The sequence below is a fragment of the Suricata suricatta genome, chromosome 10, assembly GCF_006229205.1.
Source record: "Suricata suricatta isolate VVHF042 chromosome 10, meerkat_22Aug2017_6uvM2_HiC, whole genome shotgun sequence".
Classification (NCBI taxonomy): Eukaryota; Metazoa; Chordata; class Mammalia; order Carnivora; family Herpestidae; genus Suricata; species Suricata suricatta.
Genome location: NC_043709.1, coordinates 83413438 through 83432552, shown reverse-complemented (window position 1 = coordinate 83432552; position 19115 = coordinate 83413438). Strand labels below are relative to the sequence as shown.

The 19115-nt window shown below is 38.9% G+C and overlaps 1 protein-coding gene across 8 annotated transcripts in view; it reads right to left on the bottom strand.

Moving 5' to 3' along the window:
• C2CD5 (C2 calcium dependent domain containing 5) overlaps positions 1-13916 on the bottom strand; it is a 99543-nt gene extending 85627 nt beyond the window's left edge. For all 8 annotated transcript variants that reach the window (XM_029953144.1, XM_029953146.1, XM_029953149.1 and 5 more), the window contains exons 1-2: positions 13723-13916; positions 13450-13568 (exon numbers count right to left, since the gene is read on the bottom strand). In XM_029953144.1, the coding sequence (XP_029809004.1) occupies positions 13450-13539 (90 nt within the window). In that variant the 5' untranslated portion in view covers positions 13540-13568; positions 13723-13916. The remainder of the gene's footprint in view (positions 1-13449; positions 13569-13722) is intronic.
• Between the last annotated feature and the right edge of the window lie 5199 nt (positions 13917-19115).

Below are 19115 nucleotides of genomic sequence, written 5' to 3'. Positions count from 1 at the left end.
TCTGTGCTGACAGCTTGGAGACTGGATCCTGGTTCAAATTCTGTGACTCCCTCTCTCTCTGTCCCTCCCCTGCTTATGTGCTTGCTCGCTCGCTCTCAAAAATAAACAAACATTAAAAAATTTTTTAAAAATAAAAAAATAAAATATTTTTTAAAAAAAGAAAGTCAAAGATAAACAAGAAATTGAGACAAAGTATTTGCTAAATATATACCAAACAGCTACTTTCCTCAATTTTTAATGACCTCCTATAAAGCAATATGAAAAAGATTAACAACCCATCAAAAAAATGGGTGAAGGACATGAACAGACAATTCAAAGAAACAGAAATACAGATAGTTTTGATTTATTTATTTAATATAGATGTTTTTAAAGCACAGTTAACCCTTGAACAACATGGGTTTGAAGAGCAGGAATCCATTTTATAAGCATATATTTTTCAGTAAATATACTTGAGAATTTTTTGGAGATTTGTGATAAACTGAAAAAACTCACAGACAAAATAAATAGCCCCAAAAAAACCCCTAGAAATAGCAAATAAACTAAGAAACAGTTATGTCAGGAATGCATAAAATATATGTAAATACTAGTCTATTTTATCATTTACTATCATAAAATACACACTAATTATAAATAGTTAAAACTGCTCAAAACATGCAACAAAAAGACATAACAGACCATACATGACGCCATCTGCAGTTGAGAGAAATGTAAAGATGCAGTATTAAATCATAACTGCATAAAATGAATTGTAGTACACACTGTACTACTATTAATAATTTCATAGCACTTCCTATTGCCGCTGCCATGAGCCCAAGTGTTGGGAGCATCCACTTAAAACACTGTCCCATGCCACCCATCTCCACGTGAGCAGTTCATCTCTCCAGGAAACTGCATATTGCAGTACAAAGTAACCTCTTGCAGTCCTTGAGTATTTTTCACTGTGTTTAGTGCAACACTGTAAGCCGTGAATAACATCATGGGACCCATACAAAGTGCCACTAGTGTTGCTTGAAGTGCTTCCAAGAATCAAAGAAAAGTCATAACATTAAGAAGAAAATGTTAAACTGCTTGATATGCACTATAGATTGCGTTTTGCAGCTGCAACTGCCTGTGGCTTCAAGATAAATGAACCCAGCATAAGGATCACTGTAAAAAAGAATATTCGTGAAGCCACCACTACAGCTATGCCAACAGGTGCAAAAACCTTGCACTTTTTGAAAAGTGCCTTTTTATTTCGTATTGAAATTGCAGCTTTTACAAGTGTAAGGATTGCTGTAAGAAAGACATACCTACCTATACACTACACTCTAAGAAAAAAGTGAAGTCATTATATGACAACTTAAAGCAAAAGAAAGATGAAAGACCTAAATCTGGATAATTTAATGTCAGCAAAGGAAAGTATCATAATTTTAGAAAGAGGACTGGCTTACAACATGTCAAGATAACAGGAGAAATAGTTGTCACCAACCAAAATGCAGCAGAAAAGTTCCCGGATGCCACTGAGAAAACCACTGAAGAGAAACCTGCCTGAACAGGTTTTTGATGCAGACACAAGTACCCTATTCTGCGGGAGGGAATCCCCACAAAGGATATTTATTAGTAAGGAAGAGAAACAAGCTCCAGGATTAAAGGCAGAAAGGGACAGGCTAACTCTACTCTTTTGTGCAAATGCAGTCAAGCTTATGATCAGGACTGCCCTTATCTATAAAGCTGTTAACCCTCAAGCCTTGAAAGGAAAAAAACAGATACCAGCTACCAGTCTTGGTTATATACCAAGGTCTGGACAATAAGAATCCATTTTCTGGATTGATTCCATTGATGCCTGAAGTCAGAAAATACCTTGCTACTAAGGGACTGTCTTTTAAAGTTCTTTTGATATTGGACAATGCCCCTGGTCACCCAGAACTCAATGAGTTCACCACCAAGGGCATCAAAGTGATTTATTTGCCCCCCAAAACAGTATCTCTATAATCAGCCTCTAGATCAGGGGGGATCATAAGGACCTTTAAAGCTCATTACACATGGTGTTCTTTGGAAAGGATTGTCAATACTATGGAAGAGAACTCTGAGAGAACATCATGAAAGTCTGGAAGAATTATACCACTAAAGATCCTATCATTATTATAGAAAAAGCCATGAAAGCCATCAAGCCTGAAACAACAAATTCCTGCTGTATAAAAATGTGTCCAGATGTTGTACTAGACTTCACAGGATTTATAACAGAGCCAAACAAGGGAATCATGGACGGGAGCCTGGCTGGCTTAGTTGGTAGAGTATGTGACTCTTGATCTCAGGATTTTGAGATCAAGCCCCACAATAGGCATGGAGACTACTTAAAAAAAAATTTTTTTTTCAGCTTTACAAATTTATCATTTATTTAAAAATATGACATTTACTGTGTCAGTATAAAGTAATCACCTTTTTTGCTAACAGAAGCATTACTATTTTTTTTTAATCTATCAAGAATTTTTTTTTTTAAAGGGGGGAATCTGGGGCACCTGCATGGCTCAGTCAGTTGAGTGTCCAACTTCGGCTCAGGTCATGATCTCACAGTTCATGGGTTTGAGCCCCGCATCAGGCTCTGTGCTGACAAGCTCAGAGCTTGGAGCCTGCTTCCAATTCTGTATGTCCCTCTCTCTCTGCCCCTCCCCTGCTCATGATCTCTCTCTCTCTGTCTCTCAAAAATAAATAAATGTTAAAAAAAAATTTTTTTTAAAGGGGGGAATCATGGCGGCTGGGTAGCTCAGTCAGTTGAGTGTCTGACTTCAGCTCAGGTCATGATCTCGTGGTTAGTGAGTTCAGTTAGTGAGTTCGAGCCCCACATCAGGCTCTGTGCTGACAGCTCAGAGCCTGGAGACTGCTTCAGATTCTGTGTCTCCCTCTCGCTCTCTGCTCCTCCCCTGCTTGTGCTCTGTCTCTGTCTCTCAAAAATAAATAAATGTTAAAAAAAAATTTTTTTAAGGGGGGAATCATGGAAAAGATTGTGAAGGGTGAAGAGTTTCAAGACAAATTTAAGAGCTAATAAACACCACACTAGAATTAACAGAAGACAACTTGATGGAGATGAATGCTTCCAAACCAGTGCCAGATAATAATAAGACGTTGAAGAAGCAGTGCCAGAAAACAAATTGATATTAGACAACCTGATAGAAGGGATATGATTATTCAAGACTGCTTTGGCTTCTTTTTTAACATGGAACCTTGCTAGGATACTAGCACTGAAACTAATACAAACATTGGTACTGTACAAAAATATTTTTTGAAAAATGAAAAAGCAAAACTGTTAGAAATTGGAAATGACCATGTGGCTGCCTTTCCTGCCTCCCCTTCCAGCTCTTCCACCTGCTCCATTTCTACCACCTGAGACCTCAAGACCATCCCCTCCTCTTCTTCCACCTCCATGTATTCAACATGAAAGCAATGAGGATGAAGACCTTTATGACAGTCCACTTTCACTTGATGAATAAATAATCATCATGCTGTACAACTAATAAACTTATCTGTGTATATGGGTGTCTTCATATGAAAATCTAATAATTGTACAGTAAGAACTGTGTGAGGCATTTCTGTGTCATCATCAGGTGCCTAAGGAGTCAAGTACAAGACTTGTACAGAAGCAGTTAGCCTATACTTATGTAGCCATAGATGAGCAACAGTTAATAAAGAATTAATCACATTAGTTTTCTTGCTGTTTAGAACTTTGCTTACAAAGAATTACATAACTACAGGATGCCTCTCTCAGTATTGGAAAAACTGCCTATCAGTCTATCATCACAGGTAAGTGGGTTTTTTAAGTTACATTTCTAATATTGTATAAGTCTGACTGCAATAGTGTATATAAAAATATTTCAGTAAAATTTTTTCATTAGTGTATAAGCAAGGCTCCTGTGAAGCAATCCTGTCAATTACACGAGGCTACCATAAAGCAATCATACTGCTGCTTTATTACCAATGTATAAATCATTATACTTATAAATAAATATGAATTTCTTTTTCACATTATCTTTCCATTTTTTTTATGTATGGTGTTAGTAATATGTGGAACATCTACTGTGCTTTGTATTATTTAAGACAATATAGATGTAGTTACAGATGATTCACCTTATAAACATACAGTGTAAACTTACAGTATCTATAACAGTACATTACTATAAATATAGCTTCTCTTCCTTATGATTTTTTTAATGTTTATTTATTCTGAGAGACAGAGACAGAGAGTGCACATACATGGGGAGGGGCAGAGAGAGAGAAAGAAAATCCCAAGCAGGCTCTACACTGTCAGCAAGAAGCCTGACGTGAGGCTTGATCTCATGGCTTGTGAGATTTCTTCAGCCGAAATCAAGAGCTGGAAGCAAGTCCGCTGCTTAATCCACTGAACTATCCAGGCACCCCAATGATTTTCTTTTCTCTAGCTTACTTTTTGTAAGAATATTGTATATAATACATTTAACATACAAAATCTGTGTTAACCAACTTTATGCTATCAGTTAGGCTTCCAGCCAACAGTAGTTCATGGGGGGGGGGGGGGAATCAAAAATTACGTGTGGATTTTCAACTGCGCTGGGTTGGGAGAGAGATGTCAACTGCCCCTAAGAGGTCCCACCCAGTTCAAGGGTCAACCATACATTAAAAGATGTTCAACTACATTCATACTATGAGAAATGCAAACTAAACCAACATTTCTACTTATCACACTGGCAAAAAATTTGAAAACAGTGTTGATGAGGTGTTATAATACTTTGCTGGTGGGAGTATAAATTAAAACAATCTTTAAGGACCAGAGTTTGACAATGTTATCAAAATGTTAAATGCCTACACTTTATACAGAAGTGCACAATGACATATATAAGCAGCATCATGGTAGCCAAAGATTGGCTCTAACCTAACTGGTACAGAACAACTATCAAAATAGATCTTTCTTCTATAGAAGAGCATGTATAGCATTCTTTGGGAGAAAAAAATGCCAAAATGTTATAACTCATATAACATATGCCTATATATTACACAGGTTATTTGAGTAGAATATACAACAAATGGCAACAGTGGACACTAGAAAGAACAGGTTGGTTAAAAGACACATGATATGAGAGGTTGACTCATTTTGTGTCTTCTGATTCTGAACCATGCACATACACTTCCTATTTATAAAATGTATTATTTTAAAATTCAAAAACATGAAAAATTCAAAAACATGAAAAATTCAAATTCAAATCATAGTAACTTTATTTTGATTAAAATTATAAAATTCTGGATACACTTCCAGGAATTAATCCTGAAGAAACACTTTCACATGAATCTCCTTCCTAAAAAAAAAAAAAAAAAAACAAAAAAATAAAAACACTAAAAACTCTAGTCATTCAACAGGAAAATTACTGAATAAATCACACGTATTCCATTTAAAGAATGGAGCTGATTTCACGTACTATCATGTGGAAATGTCAATGACACAATAACTGAAAAACAACAAGTTGCAAAATATGTAAAGCATGATTACAGTTGTTTTTTGAAATATGATAAAACTTTTTTTTGTTGAAGGAAAAGAGGAGGAGTAAAATGAACACATGCCAAAGAACTGACAGCAATTATCTCTGAAGAGAGGACTGACATGGTAGGAAATACAGTACAGTGTAGTAAGTACAGAGAAAGGGGCGCTCAAGCTTTACTTCTGAGTTGAATCTTCTGTAATGGGAGCTATTCATGTGTTACTTCCATAATTTATTCTAAATCACCAACGGTAAAGAATGAAACTTAATGGGGATCAGGGGAACCCTGAGAAGAACAGAAATTACTGTTCAATTACAAATTTCATTTCATTTTAATATTCAAAATATCAAGGAAATTGTTCCTCAAATTACCTAATATTGCTTAATTTGAGGTAAAATATGATTAAGACTATAAAACTATTCAAAATCTTTCAAAAGCCAAATGTACTTAACAGGTTTGGATTCAACTGCCAAAACTACCATATCAATCTTTAAATTATGAATTCAGAGCCGCCTTCTGGTTTGTCCCACTATACCGTACTGCTATATTGTGCCTTTCATTCTTTTTTTGGTCAACTGCCCATTCTAGATATAGTAAAGATCTGATAACCCCCAAACTGCATTAAACAAACAAACAAAGATTTTAAGAAAAGAAAAAGGTTAGAGTGTGTATTTTGTCAAATTGTGAGGATTCCCCTTCTACTAAAGAAGAATCATAGTTCATTAGGTCTTATTTAATTCAAAGGAGATTTTATTACCCAGCAATTAAATGAATGTCTTACAACTTTGTTAAAGAACCTCACGGATTTTAATGAGATTCCCTAGTAAAGTAAAAGCATTCTCTTTCCCCACTCATTAGCCAAATTACCTTGAGAAAGTTATTTAGCCTGTTATTTAAGGCTGCTTCCTCTTCTGAAAGGAAGGTTGTTGTATTACATGAGAAAATGCATGTACAGACCTAGAAAAATGTCTGGTATATCATTAAACATTAATATCTTTTCCTCTCTCTGTTCCCTCAAAGGCTCCTGGGTAAACACAAAATGATATGGGGCGCCTGGGTGGCTCAGTCGGTTAAGCAGCCGACTTCAGCTCAGGTCATCATCTCACGGCTAGTGGGTCTGAGCCGCCCGTCAGGCTCTGTGCTGACAGCTCTGAGCCTGGAGCCTGCCTCTGATTCTGTGTCTCCCGATCTCTCTGACCCTCCCCCACTCACAGTCTTGTGTGTGTGTCTCTCTCTCTCCCTCTCTCTTTCTCTCTCTGTCTCTCTCTCTCTCTCTCAAAAATAAACAAACATTAAGAAAGACTTAAAAATATAAATTAAAGAAAAAACACAAAATGGTAATATAACTTGAACAGTCTGTAACATATACATTAATACCGGGATAAATTTCCATTAATACTTCTCTTATACAGAACTTCTACCTCATTCATCCTGGAGATTTCCTGCAAAAATAAACATCTTTAAATACTACTTGGTCTTCACTGACTTCCTAAACTTCTCACATCATATAGAGTAGAAATTCCCTCAACCAATGCAATCCAGACCATTATTTGATCAGTTAATCATATAATTTCGTTGAATCAAAGAATCATTAAAAATGATACAAATTGTAAACATTTTAAGATAAAACATATAAATAAATATTCATTCCTTTATCTTTGAATATAAGGCTAAGGCCTCTTCTTTGAGTAAGGGTCTACTGTTTAGAGTTCTGCATTATCTTTTTTGCATAAACCACACCCATAACGTACCATCTGTGATTTCCAGTTTAGGTTTTATGTGGTGGTAGAACTTAAAATTGCTTGTAAAAATATAAGAACACAGAATCTTAGATTTTTTACAATCTTTTCTCCATCTAATTCGAGTAATGTTTAGTGACTATATCCATATGTCTTTACATCGCATTATCAACTTCATATTCACACTTATTTCACAAATTTACATAAGGTTTAAATAAATTACAGTAACAAACAGAGTTAGCATAAACAGGTTTGGGGAAAAAACAAAACTGCCTCTTGGTAAAGTATTATTAGCCTCTTGGAAAAGCAGGCACACAGGCACATTGGAAATAATCTAGCAATGTGGGTATTCAAAAATATGCTTATAGATGGGCCTCTGGGTGGCTCATTTGGTTAAGCGGCTGACTCTTGAATTCGGCCTCAGGTCATGATCCCAGGGTCCTGGGATTGAGCCCCTACATGCTGAGCATGAAGCCTGCTTAGGATCTCAGGATTCTCTCCCTCCCTCCCTCCACCCCTCTCCCTGGTTCATGCTCTCTCCCTAAAATAAAAAAAGAATGGGCTAGGAGCTGCTGGGTGGCTCAGTTGGTTAAGCATCTGACTTCAGCTCAGGCCATGATCTCACGGTTCGTGGGTCTGAGCCCTGCGTCAAGCAAGCTCTGTGCTGACAGCTCAGAACCTGGAGCCTGTCTTCGGATTCTGTGTCTCCCTCTCTCTCTGGCCTTCCCCTGCTCACACTGTCTCTCTCTGTTTCAAAAATAAATAAAACATTTAAAAAATTTAAAAAAATAAAAAGAACGGGCTTATGGAAGGAATGCAGAGCCCTGGGCACTGCACTGAGTGAATTAATGCAAGTTGGTTGACAGAGCTTCTACCGTAGACTTCTGCCTGCTAGTTTTCAGACCATTCAATAATCATCCCCCTACCTAGCAAATTTTATTCCCCACAAGAATCCTCCCTTCAATTGCATATGCTCTATCCCTCTCCTTTTGTTTTTACCAAGTTTATCCTATTCATCTGAAAAATGCGCATTTTTCCACTCTGCCTATATAAATGTGGCCATCCTTCAAGCCAAGCACAAAGACTTCTCATGACCAGCTCAGGCATCGCCATCTCCCTTTCCTATGAGCTATTTACACAGTGCTTACAGTACAGATACATCACACAATTTATCCTTTTATTATACAGTAATCCTTCATTATCCCCTTCTTCCTGCACTAATCTTTCCTTTTCTGCTGGATTTTTCCTATTACCACACAAATATGTTATAATATCTTCTAACTTATTTAAGTACTAAAAGCTACATACTCCCCAAAGAGCACACCATCTCTCCTCTCCCCTTCACAGCTGTATTTCTTGGAACAACTGCCCATTCTTACTGTACCTCTTCCTCACCCCCACCTGTACTTTAAGCCTCTTTAACTCTTTACGATATGGGTGTCCTTAACATTCCTTTAGTTGGCATCAGTAACAACATCCATAATCCAATGATTTCTCTGTCCTATTGACTTCTCAGTGTCATTTAAATGGCTGAGGGCTTCCTCTTTTCAGAAACTTCCTCTCTTGCCTTCTGAGGCTTTACTTTCCTGTTTTTTCCTCTCCCCCCACTGGCTGATAATTTCAGTTTTCTTCCCCTGATCTCCCTCCTCTAGTGGACATCTCAATGCAAGTTTTTCCAAAGATCCATCCCTCTTCTCTCTCCCCTCAGTCAGAGGTTTACAAAAGGGACACAACCAACTCCTAAGGGAATTTTAGAAATTTCTATAGGTGTTTTTGTGGGGAATAATAGTAATATGTAGGAGGAAGGGCCAGAGAGCTGGGTGTCCTGCAATGTAAGAAACAGTCCCCTACAATGAAGACTTGTCTCATGTCATGACTTTCAAATGCCCTACCAGATAGTAACAAAGGATTAAAAACTTAACTCATTTTACAGATAAAAGTACTGTAATGGAGGTATGCTATTTCGAGGGGCACATGCACCCCAATGTTTATAGTTACCAACAATAGCCAAAGTATGCAAAGAGCCCAAATGTCCATCAATGGATGAATGAATAAAGAAGATGTGGTTATATATATACAATGAAGTATTACTCAGCAATCAAAAAGAATGAAATCTTGCCATTTGCAACTATGTGGATAGAACTAGAGGGTATTATACTAAGTGAAATCAAGAGAAAGACAAATATATGACTTCATTGATATGAGGACTTTAAGATACAAAACAGATGAACATAAGGGAAGCAAAACTAAAAAAAAACAGGGAGAGGGACAAAACATAAGAGACTTTTAAATATGGAGAACAAACAGAGGGTTACTAGAGGGGTTGTGATGGGGAAGTGGGGGGAATGGGCTAAACGGGTAAGGGGCTACTCCTGAAATCATTGTTGCACTATATGCTAACTAACTTGGATGTAAATTAAAAAAATAAATTAAAAACTTTATTAAAGTACTGCAATGGAGTTTTCATATACACTATTGTCAAGAAATAGAACCATCATATAAATTAAGAGAAAATTCTGCCTTTTCCTGTGAGTTGACTACTTTGAAAAATCAGATCGCAATGAAGGCCATCTGAGACGTCAAAACTACACCACCGTCTCACCCTGGATGGAGTCAGACTCATGATTTTTACACGTAGGTGAGGCACTCCTTATCTGGTATCCTTGCTTTATTTTCTCCATATTCTCACTAATATTTAACAGAGTTTATCTTTTCTTTAATTATCTTCATTATGAATTCTCTCCTCTCACTAAAATGTGAGTTCCATGACTAAAGAAAATTTTGTCTTATTCACTCAGTACAGTGATGAAAATACCCAAAGGCTTAATAAATAGTCATGGCCTCAATCTGATTACTTTGTATCTTCCACTATGTTCATAAACAAATACTTCCATATTGAAATACATGTTAAAAAGAGTCTCTTGTCATATCTAGAGCAATATATTAATTTTTAACTGTAAGGATAGGTTACATCAGCTATAAATATCATGCCAGCATAGTAAAGAGTGGGCTGCAAAATACCTGCTATTTAAAGCGGGTATGGGTCTCCTGGAGTTAAAAGCACTGGCCTGTATGAGCGCATTCTAACTCACATCTCACTTCTAAACACCATACTCACAAACCTAACTTCCTCACTAACAACTCCAGTCAAAGGTCTTAAGGACATCTCAAACTTAACACACCTAAATGGAAACTGCCTCTCCACCTACTCAATGTCTATCAATCCCATGGAGTCTCAGAAAATTACCCCAAAGGTTTCAGAAAACTAAGAGTCATCTTTTAGCGTCCCTTTCTCTGGTCCCCTACTCCAGTCAACCAAGAAATCCTCTAGAATCTATCTCTATCATGGTTTATCTGGAATCCACTCGCTTTCTCCATTACCAAACCAACATTTTGGTCCCCTTCTCTCTTTTGAACTATTATAGAATCTCCTAATTAGTTGTTGCCTCAGTTCTTTCTCTTTTCAGTTCATACTCAAGGTAGCAAAAAAAAAAAAAAGTACTCATCTTCAACAACCACTTCCCACAGAATTTGGAATAAAATCCACACTCCCAATCAAGGCCTCTAAGATCCTGAATGACTGGCTCCTTGACTAACTCTCCAACTTGATCTTACACCATTTTCTCCTGTACTCCCGACACACCAGTCATACACATCTTCCTTCACTGCCTACTACACTCCCTGAGCAGCTGGCTCCTTCCCATCCAACAGGTCTTCTGACTGACACTTCCTCAGAGGTCTCCCCCGGTTACCCAATCTGAAGTAGATGTTCCCTGTTACTCTCCATGGCTTTCATGGCACTTATCACAGTAACATACTTAATCATTTCTCTACTTTTAATATCTGTCTCTTCCACCAAAACATAAACCCCATAAAAGCAGAAACTAAGTCTGTTTTGTTCACTATTATGGATGCATCAGCTACACCAGTGACTAGCACTAGGCCTGGCAAATATCAATTAATAAGTATTTGCTGAAAGATAAATCACCCTCAAACCCACTCCCTCCCTTATTAGCAAAACCATTTATTCCCAAGGCTTGATGATTTTACCTAACAAATGCCCCTTTAAGTCTTTCTCCTCTAATTGGTTCTCATAGCCATTCTCAACATGCATATATTGCCTGGATAATTTTACCACCTTCTTAACTGATCTCCCTGCCTCATCTCTCGTCTGTCTAGTTCATCGATAACATTACCATACAGGTCATCCTATAAACAACCTAAGACAAGCATCATCTTATTCATTTCTTCTTAAAAAGTTCTCTTTGCTTACCCCTGCTTAAAGAATAAAGAAAAACTATTCAGTACAGAAAATGAGATTTGGCATCAACCTGCCTTTCCAGGCTCATCCTCCACAATCTGCACTACCCACATACTCTCTTTTGCTCCCAGACACTTCCCAAACTAAGACAGTTCCTTGAACATACCATGTATCCTATCCTGTGCCTTTGATGTTCCCTCTGCCTGGTAACATCCTGAGTATTCTTCAAGGTTCATCCCAAATGTCACTTTCTTAGTAAGACTTCCTAAACCTTCAAGGACAGAATGAAGTTTCCATATTCCACAACACTCATCACCTTGTCCCGAGAGGCAATGTTGGCACGGTGGTTAAGAGAACAGACCACAAGGCTACTTACAAGGTTAAGAAACCTTAGGCAAGTTATTTACTGCTCCTAGGCCTGAGTTACTTAACTGCAATATGGGATAACAATATAATAGCAGGACTGTTGTAATAAGAATTAAAAAGTACTTAGCAAAACCTGGCAATAATGAGACTCGACACATGTTAACTATTAATTATTAACCTCAACTATATGGGTCCGTCAGTCTCAGAGCTACCTAAATGCAAAGACTAGGCTTTGGTAATCTGTGTATCTCCACTATCTAATGGCTGGCCCAAGAACACACCCAGCATCTGTTTTCTCAAATGAAAATGAAGTTGGTATTAAGAATAACTACAGCAATGTTTGGGTGGGAAAACTGCAATTATTAAGTCAGAAAACCTTTAGAGAACATCAAGAATATTTTATATTGAGGGGCACCTGGGTGGCTCAGTCGGTTAAGCATCAACTTTGGCTCAGGCCATGATCCCACCGCTAATGGGCACCGCGAGTGCCATGGGGCACCTGGGTGGCTCAGTTGGTTGGGTGGCCGACTTTGGCTCAGGTCATGATCTCACAGTCTGTGGGTTCGACCCCTGCTACAGGGTCTGTGCTGACAGCTCAGAGCCTGGAGCCTGCTTCAGATTGTGTCTCTGTGTCTGTCTGTCTGTCTGTCTGTCTCTCTCTCTCTCTGCCCCTCCCCCGCTCACTCTGTTTCTCAAAATAAAATAAAGACATTAAAAAAAATTTTAATAAATAAAAAGTAAACATTAAAAAATATTTTAAGAAAAGAACATTTTATATTGAGATGAAATCAGGTTGTGGATTATCCTGTAGCTCTCAACTCTAAGCATTAATAGCCCAAATGATTGTTATTCTAATGCTCTGGCTCATCATGTCAACTTTCACTATAATTTTTACTTGGCTTCTTTCAGACTCTGGGTTATTACTTTCCCGGCCCTAGGCCTGTGCTAATTTGCATGAGCTTTAAACTAATCATCTGACTTAAAAAGCAATTTTGCAATTTAAATCCATGGCACCTAATTGGCTTCCTACCTCAAGGCACTAAATTACCCTAAAACAGCTCATCAGACCTACCAGTCTATACAAGAGCAGAAAGCGTTCCGGCTGTGTTTGAAAACTTAACACTGATGATTCAGAGAATGTTACGCTAAGGATCGCCAAACCTGTAGGTCTCCAAATGCCCTTAACGGACTGTTTCTACATTCTTAACGTAATCTCCATCACTTTAGTGTGAGAAACCAGCCTCCCTAAACAGAAGAACGTGCGTGTGAGTGAGTTTCGGTGGCTGCGCGGCCACGCCTCGGGATCTCTTCCTGACTGGCAGGTGGCCTGTTATGAGTCCTGACATCAGGGTCACCCCTGCATGCAGAGCAGTAACTGCCTCCCCGCTCGGCGGAGTGCGCAGCAGACGCCTGTGAGCGCTGCACCCATCACACGGGCTGCAGTCTCGCCAGTCACCCGTCAAGGGACGGCTGGGCAAGCACCGCACAAAGGACGACAGTCGAAATGAGAATGGGTTGAAGAGCTGGGGGCGAGGTAGGTAGGATCCTTCACAGGGCTTGGCACTCCCTGTGCTTTGAGGGGCAGGACCTTGCACCAACCTCCACGAAGGCATCAGTCAGGTCACTAGCTCGGTCCATCACTGGCAAATGGCGCCCAGCCACGATTTTCACCTTCAGCTTCCCAGGCATCTTTCTCGGTTCGGCCTCTCCTTGGGCTCCTGCAGAAACAAACAAGCGAGTCTGCGCCGAGCTCCCAGCCCGGCGGGGGAGGGGCGGGCGCGCGCGGGGAGGTGCGCGTGCTGCCGGGAACGCGCGGGGTAACTGACAGCGGAGGGCGCGCTATGGCGCGCCACGCCGCCGGTTGCCACTCACTCTCGGATGAATAAAGGGGCTGCCCCGCGCGGGCGCTGAGGCCTCATTCCGGAGAGGCAGCCGGAGGAGTGGTCCGGGTGGATTCTTCTAGCCCAGTCCCACAGTGGTAGCAAGAGAAGCAAAAGCCAGTCAACATCCCGTGGAGCCCCTGCCACTCCTACTTGCGTATTCCTCCCCGCAAAATGGCGGCTTTCGGGGCGTGGAGGAAGCATCGATCATTCGGCGCTCGGCGCACTTTATGGGAAGAAATTAAATTCACGGACTGCAGAAGGAGGGGGCGGGACGGACCTCGAAGAAGCCAGAGGACAGGGAAATAGGTCGAGCCCTGCATCATCCACCGAGCTGGAACGCTTCCCTGAAAGACACCTGACTCTGTCCCTCCTGGGGGAAGTGCGAGTAGGGCTCTAGGACTTTAGTGGTCGCCGGCTTCCTGGCTGCAACGCCTTATTCTCGAGAGGTGTAACGGAAGGAGTAGCGGTGGAGAGTGCTAGAGGAGCGATTGCAATCGGCCTTTACCCGTTAGTGGTTCAGAAAATCCGTTTCTACTTGGCGTGCAGTTTCTGTTTTATACAGAGTAAGAAATTTCAGGGATATCTCGGGTAGTCAAATAAGTATTCTGTAGCAACATTTTTAAATTCAGATATACACGTGTACTGAATTATAGATGTTACTGTATAGGTCGGGGGAAAAACAAAACTTTGAAATCCAAAGCCCCTATTTGAAGGAGTTTGCCTGCATTCTTAGATCAGGTCAGTGGGCTTATTAAGCATCGACAAGCCTTAAAATGAGACGTACTTTGCTGGCAGGAGTGCAATACATCCTACCCTATGAAATTTCTAGTCAACATGAAGAAACAAACTAGATAGGCTTAAGTAAACATCTTGAACAGTCAACCCAATTATGTATATAATAAACATGCAAAAAAAAAAAAAGCCATACGCTCACACCATCAGAAAAAAAAAAAGTTGGGAAATTAAGGAACAAGGCACAGGATGTAACCCAAATCACCCCATACTATATATCAAAAACAGCATTAACATTACGTGACATATCAAATACCAAAATCACCATTAACAACTCCAGTAGAAAGATTTTACCCCTGGATTTATCAGGAATGAAAAATTCCCAAATGAAGATATCATTTTTTAAGCTGATAATAACTTTAACTTTGAAAATACACAACAGCCCCAGGTGGCTGGCTGGCCCTGAGAGTGGATCCCGTGACTATTGATCTCCAGTTGTGAGTTGGAGCCCCACATTTGGTGTGGAGAATACGTAAAAATAAAAGCTTAAAGGGGTGGCTGGGTGGTTCATTAGGTTAAGCAACAGACTTCAGCTCAGGTCACGATTTCATGGTTGTGGTGAGTTCAAGCCCCTGGAAGGGCTCTGTGCTGACAACTCAGAGATGGGAGCCTGCTTCGGACACTCTCTCTCCCCCTTTCTCAAAATAAACATTTAAAGAATGTTTTGTATTTTAAAAAATAAAATCTTTTAAAAAATACTGAACAGATTAACACCAGGCATTGATGACTCAGAGTTCTCTTTAAAAGGCAAAAAATCCTTCTATAGAGGGAATATTGTTCACAGAAGTAAGAAGTTGAAATCTTCCAAAGCTAAAAGAAAAAAGCTTCCTCAGGACAAAACTCTAAAAGATAAATCACTGACGTTTTGGAATACAGAAAACTATCCATTCAAACGATGACCAAAGCATAGAAATCCACAGCCCACATGCTGATTTTCTTAGATTCTTCTGCAGCTTTTTGTGGAATCTAACAACTCTTAAAATGCCTTTACCAAACTCATGGTGAGCAACACTATATGACCAGTTAATTTCAGTGTGTTTTGTTTTGGTGGTAGATTTGCAATAGGTTTTTTACTGAAATCAAAGAATTACCATACTACCAATTCATTTTTTTTAAAACACTGAAACACAAAAAGAAAAAAAATAGAAATCTGAAGTTTTGCAACAATCTTAATGGAAAATAATGTTTTGTATTACAAGATATTGTCATGTAAAAATATATCTGCAAATTGCACCATTAGAGGTTAGCAATCTCAGCTTCCTAATTAGTATCCTGTAAGGTACTTGTTCATACCTGTTGCCTTAGGCTTCATTAACAGGAGATTATAATTAAGATGCTTCCTGAAGACTTTTTTTAGTAGAATTAAGCCCGACTTCAGTTTGTTTTCTAGTAATTGTAATAGTTTGTTTTAATTAATGCTGGGCACAGTGTGTACTTTTTCTGACAAATCTATCATTATCTGGTTCCTGATTAGCTTCTTTTTGCATCTCAGATCCTACAATAAATAAAAGTTAATATGAGTATTTGCTATGTACCCACTGCTGAATTCAATGCTAGGGAGCTTTTAAAGTTCTCTAAAATCCTATGCAATGGGAATTATCAGCCTTCATTTTATAGGTGATGAATTTGAAGCTTTGCAATGCTTACTTGATTACCCAAAATGATGGAACTGCTAATGTTGGAAGCAGGATTTATATCTAGGCAGTTGGATTTCACGAACCCCTTTTTAAAGGCTGTGTGTAATTTCAGGGGCACCAGGGTGACTCAGAGGGTTAAGCATCTGACTCTTGATTTCGGCTCAGGGCGTGATCTCAAGGTTCATGAATTGAGCCCCAAGTCAGGCTCTGCTCAGGCAGGATGAAGACTGCTTGGGATTCTCTTATCTCTCTCCCTCTCTCTCTCCCTCCCTCTCTCTCTCTCTCTCTCTCTCTCTCTCTCTCTCTCTCTCTCTCTGCCCCTTCCACACTAATGCTCTCTCTTTAAAAAAATACTTAAAAACAATTTTTTTAAAAATACTTAAAAACAATTTTTTTAAAGATTCTGTAATTTCCTATAAACTATGTGTTTTTCTCTGTCTAGAATGTCTTTCTCATAGTCATCCTTGCAAACACTTAAGAACCCATAACTCAGGTTAAGTATTACTTCTTTTTCTTAAGCTTATTTATTTATTTTGAGAAAGAGAAATGATGAAAGCAGGGGAGAAACAGAGAGGGAGAGACCCCTTTCTTTATAACATAGTAAAAATGTTCAGGGGCACCTGAGTGGCTCAGTCGGTTGAGTTTCCTATTCTTGATCTCATCTCAGGTCATGATCTCATGGTTCTTGAGCTCATGCTGTCAGCACAGATCCTACTTGGAATTCTCACTCCCTCTTCCTCTCTCTCTGTCTGTCCCCTATTCACTCGCTCTCGGCTGCTCTCAAAAAAAAAATATTTTAAAAAATAAATAAAATTTTAAAAGTAAAAATGTCAACAAATGTAAGAGAGAGACATTGAAGTGGGTTTTTCTTTTTGTTTGGTTTTTTAAAGTCAAATTATACCTTCTTCCACTTGTGTAAATCTATCACCTAGCACTGGATTATTTCATTTCATTGGATTGTTCAAATGAATTGCTTCGTTTCAATATCTACAAACTGAAATAGGTCCCAATTCACCTCAGTTCCCAGGATCCAAGTTATATGTGTAACTCTTAAAAGTTAACACTATATTTCCTCCCATACATACCATTTTTCCTTTGCCAATTAGATGGCACTAATAGAGTTTTATGATCCTATAAACCATTATCTTCACAGAGACACTAACACTTATATTCATTAAATTAATTACATTGATACATAATTTCCTAACCCCTCGGGGTTAACTGCAAATCTTTTCCTATTCTTAGAGGAGGAGTCCAGAACTCTATCCAGTGTACATTGGAAAGCAAAGCTAGAGATATATTTTTCCTGAATTTGTCGTTAGCAAGATTCAGCTCCCAATGTGGAGAAGCATTATTCAGTAAAGAAGTGCTGACATGTGGAATGGTTACTCATTACTGCAGTTGATGGCAAGAACAAAAGTAAGCTGAGTTTATGGCTAGTGCCATGTACAGCCTATTGTGACATGATACCTACTTGGTCTATTCCAGATGGCTGCATAAGAGATTTTTAAACCTGCTATAGGTTGTGTTGCTCCCCACAGGGAGTAGTTTCACGCATTACAGGTGCTATACATGCAGACAGCAAGTTCAGATGATGTGAAGTAAAAATTTTAACAATACTTGAAAAAACCATATTGGAAAAAGATAAGTCGGGTACATATCTTTTTTTTAATTTTTTAATGTTTTATTTATTTTTGAGAGAGAGACAGAGCACAAGCAGGGTAGGGGCAGAGAGAGAGAGGGAAACACAGAATCTGAAGCAGGCTCCTGGCTCTGAGCTGTCAGCACAGAGCCCAATGCTGGGCTCAAACTCACAAACTGTGAGATTATGACCTGAGCCAAAGTCGGATGCTTAACTGACTGAGCCACCCACGTGCCCCAGTTACATATCTTTAAACATGAATGATGTCAGAACTTAAAAAAATGAATCAATAAAGATGTTGGGACTTGAATAATATTCCAAGTTTAAATTCAACTACACACCCTGGGACCTTACCCACTGTTACTCCCCTGTGTCTTAGCCACCAGGCAGATAATCTCTGTAGTGCCTCCCATTTGGATAAAGAAACTGACCCACTACCTCCCCCAGCTAAGGTAGGTTTGTTCAAATATCTCCTGGTTCATATTACTCTTCATACCTATTTACTGCTATTCAGATAAAAACCAAACTTTAAAATCTAGACTGTAAGACTCCATAAGATCATGTAATCTGTCCCCTACCAAGTCTACTAGCTTTATTTTTCATGACTCTTCCACTGATCTATGCCATCTGCATTGATCTGCCTTCACATGCAAAAAAAAACCAAAAAAACCCACCATGTTCCAATTCTTAATTATTGATGCTGTGTGGAAAAATGAAAAATTGAATGTATTCCTCAGATCATAATGATGGAAACTTCTATTACAAAGAATTAATATCTCAGATACATAAAGAGCTCTTAAAAAAACTAAAATGCTTTGGAAAATGGAGGAGAAATATAAATAGATGGTTTATAAATAGTTAAAGGGCCCTACAACATATAACAAAAATTCCCCTAATAAGAAGGATGCACATTAATAACACAAGGAGTTGTTATTTCTCTCATACCAGAAAGGGAAATATCCAAAAGTCTGACAACATACTCTGTTGGGCAAGGCTGTGGGGAAACAGATTCTATCATATATTGCTAGTGGGAACACAAAATTACATAACCTGTATGAAAGAGAATTTGGCAAAATTCAGCACAATTACGTATGGATTTGTGTTTAACCCAATAATCTCACTTTTAGGAATTTACTCGAGGGGCACCTGGTTGACTCAGTTGATTAAGTATCCAACTCTTGCTTTCAGCTTAGGTCATGATCTGGCAGTTTATGAGAATGAGTTTCATGTCAGGCTCTGGACTGACAGCCTAGAGCCTGCTTAGCATTCTCTGTCTTCCTCTCTTTCTGTCCCTCCCTCCCCCACTAACTT